This window comes from Trachypithecus francoisi, unplaced genomic scaffold (genome assembly GCF_009764315.1).
Source record: "Trachypithecus francoisi isolate TF-2019V2 unplaced genomic scaffold, Tfra_2.0 Lachesis_group8, whole genome shotgun sequence".
Lineage (NCBI taxonomy): Eukaryota > Metazoa > Chordata > Mammalia > Primates > Cercopithecidae > Trachypithecus > Trachypithecus francoisi.
In genome coordinates, this window is record NW_022681473.1 from 16,460,058 (window position 1) to 16,468,551 (window position 8,494).

General features: G+C 37.8%; 1 protein-coding gene across 1 annotated transcript; it reads left to right on the plus strand.

Annotated features, from left to right (window-relative positions):
• The first annotated feature begins 414 nt into the window (after window positions 1-414).
• LOC117080214 (olfactory receptor 5R1) lies at window positions 415-1,836 on the plus strand. The gene has a single exon (XM_033205014.1). It carries the CDS (start codon window positions 415-417, stop codon window positions 1,303-1,305), a length of 891 nt encoding a protein of 296 aa, XP_033060905.1. The 3' UTR covers window positions 1,306-1,836.
• The last annotated feature ends 6,658 nt before the right edge of the window (window positions 1,837-8,494 follow it).

Sequence of the window (8,494 nt, forward strand, 5' to 3'; positions counted from 1 at the left end):
AAGGAGATATAAATGTGGTCACATCTATAAATTCAATATTTTCATGCTGTTATAATTATATAAGCATGGAAAAATATAAGATTTTTAATGGCAGCAAAAACGTTGAAATATTGGTGTCAGTTGTCACAAGTGGTTTCATGCTACATAATTTTAACCAACATCCTCTCTTATTTTCTAAAATTACAAACCAAAATATTTCTTAAGAATACTATTCTGCAAGTAAAAGACTCCCCTCCCTCAGGCAAGACCGGCCTCTGTCATTAGAGAGGTAAGATGCATGTTTTTGCGTACATGATGATACGATTCAAGGCAAGAAGGGAACAATGATCGCCTTTACCCAACACTGACAGGGAACATGAGAAATATCATTTTTATTCTTCAATCACAACAAATCTACAAAACCTGTTAGGATAAATGGCTGAAGTTAATATCACTTATGTCACTGAATTCATTCTCAAAGGAATTACCAACCGGACAGAGCTTCAGGCCCCGTGCTTTGGGGTGTTTTTAGTTATCTATCTAGTCACAGTGCTGGGCAATCTTGGGTTGATTACCTTAATCAAGATTGATACTCAACTCCACACACCTATGTACTATTTCCTCAGCCACCTGGCCTTTGTTGACCTTTGTTACTCTTCTGCTATAACACCGAAGATGATGGTGAATTTTGTTGTGGAACGCAACACCATTCTTTTCCATGCTTGTGCAACCCAACTGGGTTGTTTTCTCACCTTCATGATCACTGAGTGTTTCCTTCTAGCCTCCATGGCCTACGATCGTTATGTCGCCATCTGTAGTCCCCTGCACTATTTAACACTGATGTCAAGAAGAGTCTGCATTCAGCTGGTGGCAGTTCCATATATATATAGCTTCCTGGTCGCCCTCTTCCACACCATTATCACTTTCCACCTGACTTACTGTGGCCCAAACATAATTAACCATTTCTATTGTGATGACCTCCCCCTCTTAGCTCTGTCCTGCTCAGACACACACATGAAGGAAATTCTGATTTTTGCCTTTGCTGGCTTTGATATGATCTGTTCCTCTTCCATTGTCCTCACCTCCTACATCTTTATTATTGCCGCCATCCTAAGGATCCGCTCTACTCAGGGGCGACACAAAGCCATTGCCACCTGTGGTTCCCATATGGTGACTGTCACTATTTTCTATGGCACACTGATCTTTGTGTACCTACAGCCCAAATCAAATCACTCCTTGGACACAGACAAGATGGCTTCTGTATTTTACACAGTGGTGATCCCCATGTTAAACCCCCTAATCTACAGTCTAAGAACAAAGAAGTGAAAGATGCCTCAAAGAAAGCCTTGGATAAATGTTGTGAAAACTTACAGATATTAAAATTTTTTTAAATAATAGAACTTTATTAAACAGAAGCAGCAAATAAATCAAAGGTTTTCTTGTAATTATTTCCCAATGAACTGAAAATGTAACTGTTACTTTAATACACCCTGATGTTTTCTACAAGAGCCAGGCAGATCATGAAAAATCAGTATGATTTTAATAATTGTGTGGAGAGAAACTGCTTACGTACACATCACAGATCAAATATTTGGAGTTAAAATGTTAGTCTACATAGATGGGTGATTGTAACTTTATTGCCATTAAAAGATTTCAAATCGCATTCATGCTTCTGTGTACACATAATGAAAACTGGGCAAATAATGAAGATCTTTCCTTCAGTCTGCTCTGTTTAATTCTGCTGTCTGCTCTTCTCTAATGCTGCGTCCCTAATTGTACACAGTTTAGTGATATCTAGGAGTATAAAGTTGTCGCCCATCAATAAAAATCACAAAGTTGGTTTAAAAAAAAAAAAAAGAAAGAAAAATCAGTATGAATTAAAGCATCCAAATTCAGGCAATCACAGTCTTGGCAGACCACTGAAATCACGTTCAAATACAAACAGAGACACACTCATATATGCAAACACTCACAGGTGTATTTAAAGCAAAGACAGTAGCATGTTTTTGTTAGAGTTTGGGATGCTGAAACAAGACTGAGTTTGAACACTATTTCCTTCATATTAGCTCTGCAACCTTGGAAAATTGAGCTAAATTTTGTGTGACTTTGTTTCCAAGTTTAGAAAATAATAGAATAGGACCTAACTCATTGCTCTTTTTGTAAAGGATTTTACAGGTTAATATTTATGAAATGCTTAGAAAAGTATCTAGTGATAATAAGTGTTTTGGAAGCCTTAGGTATATAAATGTTTGTTATATAAAGTTAGAAATGAATTTATTTGGCCTGGCACAGTGGCTCACACCTGTAGTACCAGCACTTCAGGAGTCAAGGGTGGGAGGATTGCTTGAGCCCAGGAGTTCAAGACCAACTTGGGCAACATAGTGAGAACTTGTCTCTCTCTCAGAAAAAAAAAGCAAAACTATTAAAAAATTCATTAAGGTCTCCAAGGCTAATTGGTCAGGTAGTCCTACTTACTACAATCAAATAAACATATGATATGTGTGAAGTTTCATCTCTAAATTGAAGGTCACATAACTAGCAATTTGAAAATTCTAAATGCAAATTTAGGTCTATCTGAATTTTTTGTTAACACTGGGTGTTAAGAATGAGGTTAATTGGATTTAAATGTGTCATTATCCGATTTTTAAAAATACAATTGGAAAAACATGTTTTATAAGAAATAACTTTTTAAAACAAACACCTTCATTGTATTTGCATATGTGTTCAATTAGAAATTGCCCTATGTTGGCTAATATCCAGAACCTACAAAGAACTCAAACAAATTTACAAGAAAAAAACAAACAACCCCATCAAAAAGTGGGCAAAGGATATGAACAGACATTCCTCAAAAGAAGACATTCATACAGCCAACAGACACAAGAAAAAATGCTCATCATCACTCGCCATCAGAGAAATGCAATCAAAACCACAATGAGATACCATCTCACACCAGTTACAATGGCAATCATTCAAAAGTCAGGAAACAACAGGTGCTGGAGAGGATGTGGAGAAACAGGAACACTTTTACACTGTTGGTGGGACTGTAAACTAGTTCAACCATTGTGGAAAACAGTATGGCGATTCCTCAAGGATCTACAACTAGAAGTACCATATGACCCAGCCATCCCATTACTGGGTATATACACAAAGGATTATAAATCATGCTGCTATAAAGACACATGCACACATATGTTTATTGCAGCACTATTCACAATAGCAAAGACTTGGAATCAACCCAAATGTCCATCAGTGACAGACTGGATTAAGAAAATGTGGCACATATACACTATGGAATACTATGTAGCCATAAAAAAGGATGAGTTTGTGTCCTTTGTAGGGACATGGATGCAGCCGGAAACCATCATTCTCAGCAAACTATCGCAAGAACAGAAAACCAAACACCGCATGTTCTCACTCATAGGTGGGAACTGAACAATGAGATCACTTGGACTCGGGAAGGGGAACATCACACACCGGGGCCTATCATGGGGAGGGGGGAGAGGGGAGGGATTGCATTGGGAGTTATACCTGATGTAAATGACGAATTGATGGGTGCTGACGAGTTGATGGGTGCAGCACACCAACATGGCACAAGTATACATATGTAACAAACCTGCACGTTATGCACATGTACCCTAGAACTTAAAGTATAATAATAATAAAAATAAATAAATAAATAAGAAATTGCCCTATGTTATTATGTAATTTAGTTGTGGCTGTTATTTATTCAGTCACCCTTATAGATGATGACATATGATTAAAAAGTAGTGATATGGTATATTTTTATTACTTTAACATTTCAGAAAAAGTAGTAGTTTAAAATTATCCTATAGTTTTTCAATTTCACAAGAAGATTATGATACTTGTAGCCTTTTTATAAAATACAATTTGAGGTTTGCAATATACTGTGATTATTTCCTCTTCTGTACTTTCTTTGTAAATGACTCAGATATGCTACCATGAGGTGCTTTGAGAACCTTGTGAGTGGAATGAATTACCTGGCCTTTAAAACAGGTTTAACAGAGAAACTTGGTTTTTCTACTCTCCACGCTTTGTCTTTTGAATATATATTTATATGGATGGATATACACAATATTCTCACATATGAGAGCCATGACAAATAAAAGAGTAATAGACAGTCTCTCTTTTTACAGGTAGTGAGATTTGGATCTATAAATCCTGAAAACTCACCTGGAGGACAATGGTCTTCTGTGGTTTCACTGCACCTGCCTACTTCATAGAATTATTTACAGCAGCAATGTTTAAACATTAACTGAATTATTCATGTCTTTACAGAGTTATAATTCCGTACTATTAACAATCACATATTGAGACAAACCTAGGTTTTCTAAGGGAAATGAGCTAAGAAATTCAACTTTACTCAATAGACATATTTTTTTCTGTTTATTCTTGAGAGATACACGCAGTTCTGTGCCGCCTCTAAGACTATCAACTGAAAATTGCTCCAGGTTGCTGGGTTCATCTCCTAAAACACCAGCCCTTCAGCCAAAACATTGAAATAAACACTATTCAGTATCCAGGCATATTTAAACTAATATTTGTATATGTCATCCTTCTGTTTGTGATCTCAATGACGTTTCTGTATCCGGCAATAGAATACAGAGGCTGACAAAAAATATAGGTCTTTAGCCATGTCTAAGATCAGTGGAGAACGTGCTTGATTTCAGAAAGATTGGGCCCAGATTTGAGTTTTTTTTTTTTTTTTTTTTTGAAGTGTTTTTTTTTTATTATTATACTTTAAGTCTAGGGTACATGTGCATGAGTTATATCATGTATAACTCCCCAATGCAATCCCTCCCTCCTCCCCCCTCCCATGATAGCCCCAGTGTGTGATGTTCCCCTTCCCGAGTCCAAGTGATCTCATTGTTCAGTTCCCACCTATGAGTGAGAACATGCGGTGTTTGGTTTTTCTCTCTTGTGATAGTTTGCTAAGAATGATGGATTCCAGCTGCATCCATGTCCCTACAAAGGACGCAAACTCATCCTTTTTTATGGCTGCATAGTATTCCATGGTGTATATGTGCCACATTTTCTTAATCCAGTCTGTCACAGATGGACATTTGGGTTGATTCCAAGTCTTTGCTATTGTGAATAGTGCCGCAATAAACATACGTGTGCATGTGTCTTTGTAGTAGAGTAATTTATAATCCTTTGGGTATATACCCAGTAGTGGGATGGCTGGGTCATATGGTACATCTAGTTCTAGATCCTTGAGAAATCGCCATACTGTTTTCCATAATGGTTGAACTAGTTTACAATCCCACCAACAGTGTAAAAGTGTTCCTATTTCTCCACATCCTCTCCAACACCTGTGTTTCCTGACTTCTTAATGATTGCCATTCTAACTGGTGTGAGATGGTATCTCATTGTGGTTTTGATTTGCATTCTCTGATGGCGAGTGATGATGAGCATTTTTTCATGTGTCTGTTGGCTGTATGGATGTCTTCTTTTGAGAAATGTCTGTTCATATCCTTGCCCACTTTTTGATGGGGTTGTTTGTTTTTTTCTTGTATATTTGTTTGAGTTCTTTGTAGATTCTGATATTAGCCCTTGTCAGATGAGTAGGTTGCAAAAATTTCTCCCATTCTGTAGGTTGCCTGTTCACTCTGATGGTAGTTTCTTTGCTGTGCAAAAGCTCTTTAGTTTAATTAGATCCCATGTGTCAATTTTGCTTTGCTGCCGTTGCTTTTGGTGTTTTAGACATGAAACCTTGCCCATGCCTATGTCCTGAATGGTACTACCTAGATTTTCTTCTAGGGTTTTTATGGTATTAGGTCTGACATTTAAGTCTCTGATCCATCTTGAATTAATTTCGTATAAGGGGTAAGGAAAGGATCCAGTTTCAGCTTCTACTTATGGCTAGCCAATTTTCCCAGCACCATTTATTAAATAGGGAATCCTTTCCCCATTTCTTGTTTCTCTCAGGTTTGTCAAAGATCAGATGGCTGTAGATGTGTGGTATTATTTCTGAGGACTCTGTTCTGTTCCATTGGTCTATATCTCTGTTGTGGTACCAGTACCATGCTGTTTTGGTTACTGTAGCCTTGTAGATAGTTTGAAGTCAGGTAGCGTGACGCCTCCAGCTTTGTCCTTTTGACTTAGGATTGTCTTGGCAATGCGGGCTCTTTTTTGGTTCCATATGAACTTTAAAGCCGTTTTTTCCAATTCTGTGAAGAAACTCATTGGTAGCTTGATGGGGATGGCATTGAATCTATAAATAACCTTGGGCAGTATGGCCATTTTCACGATATTGATTCTCCTATCCATGAGCATGGTATGTTCTTCCATTTGTTTGTGTCCTCTTTGATTTCACTGAGCATGGTTTGTAGTTCTCCTTGAAGAGGTCCTTTACATCCCTTGTAAGCTGGATTCCTAGGTATTTTATTCTCTTTGAAGCAATTGTGAATGGAAGTTCATTCCTGATTGGCTCTCTGCTTGTCTGTTACTGGTGTATAAGAATGCTTGTGATTTTTGCACATTAATTTTGTATCCTGAGACTTTGCTGAAGTTGCTTATCAGCTTAAGGAGATTTGGGCTGAGACAATGGGGTTTTCTAAATATACAATCATGTCATCTGCAAACAGGGACAATTTGACTTCTTCTTTCCTAACTGGATACCTTGATTTCTTTCTCTTGCCTGATTGCCCTAGCCAGAACTTCCAACACTATGTTGAATAGGAGTGGGTGAGAGAGGGCATCCCTGTCTTGTGCCAGTTTTCAAAGGGAATTTTTCCAGTTTTTGCCCATTCAGTATGATATTAGCTGTGGGTTTGTCATAAATAGCTCTTATTATTTTGAGGTACGTTCCATCAATACCGAATTTATTGAGCGTTTTTAGCATAAAGGGCTGTTGAATTTTGTCAAAAGCCTTTTCTGCATCTATTGAGATAATCATGTGGTTCTTGTCTTTGGTTCTGTTTATATGCTGGATTACGTTTATTGATTTGCGAATGTTGAACCAGCCTTGCATCCCAGGGATGAAGCCCACTTGATCATGGTGGATAAGCTTTTTGATGTGCTGCTGAATCCGGTTTGCCAGTATTTTATTGAGAATTTTTGCATCGATGTTCATCAGGGATATTGGTCTAAAATTCTCTTTTTTTGTTGTGTCTCTGCCAGGCTTTGGTATCAGGATGATGTTGGCCTCATAAAAAGAGTTGGGGAGGATTCCCTCTTTTTCTATTGATTGAAATAGTTTCAGAAGGAATGGTACCAGCTCCTCCTTGTACCTCTGGTAGAATTCAGCTGTGAATCCATCTGGTCCTGGACTTTTTTGGTGGGTAGGCTATTAATTGTTGCCTCAATTTCAGAGCCTGCTATTGGTCTATTCAGGGATTCAACTTCTTCCTGGTTTAGTCTTGGGAGAGTGTAAGTGTCCAGGAAATTATCCATTTCTTCTAGATTTTCTAGTTGATTTGCGTAGAGGCATTTATAGTATTCTCTGATGGTTGTTTGTATTTCTGTGGGGTCGGTGGTGATACCCTTTATCATTTTTATTGCGACTATTTGATTCCTCTCTCTTTTTCTTTATTAGTCTTGCTAGCGGTCTGTCAATTTTGTTGATCTTTTCAAAAAACAACTCCTGGATTCATTGATTTTTTGGAGGGTTTTTTGTGTCTCTATCTCCTTCAGTTCTGCTCTGATCTTAGTTATTTCTTGCCTTCTGCTAGCTTTTGAATGTGTTTGCTCTTGCCTCTCTAGTTCTTTTAATTGTGATGTTAGAGTGTCCATTTTAGATCTCTCCTGCTTTCTCTTGTGGGCATTTAGTGCTATAAATTTCCCTCTACACACTGCTTTAAATGTGTCCCAGAGATTCTGGTATGTTGTATCTTTGTTCTCATTGGTTTCGAAGAACATCTTTATTTCTGCTTTCATTTCGTTATGTAGCCAGTAGTCATTCAGGAGCAGGTTGTTCAGTTTCCATGTAGTTGAGCGGTTTTGATTGAGTTTCTTAGTCCTGAGTTCTAGTTTGATTGCACTGTGGTCTGAGAGACAGTTTGTTATAATTTCTGTTCTTGTACATTGCTGAGGAGTGCTTTACTTCCAATTATGTGGTCAATTTTGGAATAAGTGCGATGTGGTGCTGAGAAGAATGTATATTCTGTTGATTGGGGTGGAGAGTTCTATAGATGTCTATTAGGTCCGCTTGGTGCAGAGATGAGTTCAATTCCTGGATATCCTTGTTAACTTTCTGTCTCGTTGATCTGTCTAATGTTGACAGTGGAGTGTTGAAGTCTCCCATTATTATTGTATGGGAGTCTAAGTCTCTTTGTAGGTCTCTAAGGACTTGCTTTATGAATCTGGGTGCTCCTGTATTGGGTGCATATATATTTAGGAGAGTTAGCTCTTCCTGTTGAATTGATCCCTTTACCATGATGTAATGGCCTTCTTTGTCTCTTTTGATCTTTGATGGTTTAAAGTCTGTTTTATCAGAGACTAGGATTGCAACCCCTGCTTTTTTTTGTTCTCCATTTGCTTGGTAGATCTTCCTCCA

Excerpts from the sequence above, each read along its gene's own strand:
- LOC117080214 (XM_033205014.1), top strand. The coding sequence starts at position 415 with ATGGCTGAAGTTAATATCACTTATGTCACTGAATTCATTCTCAAAGGA.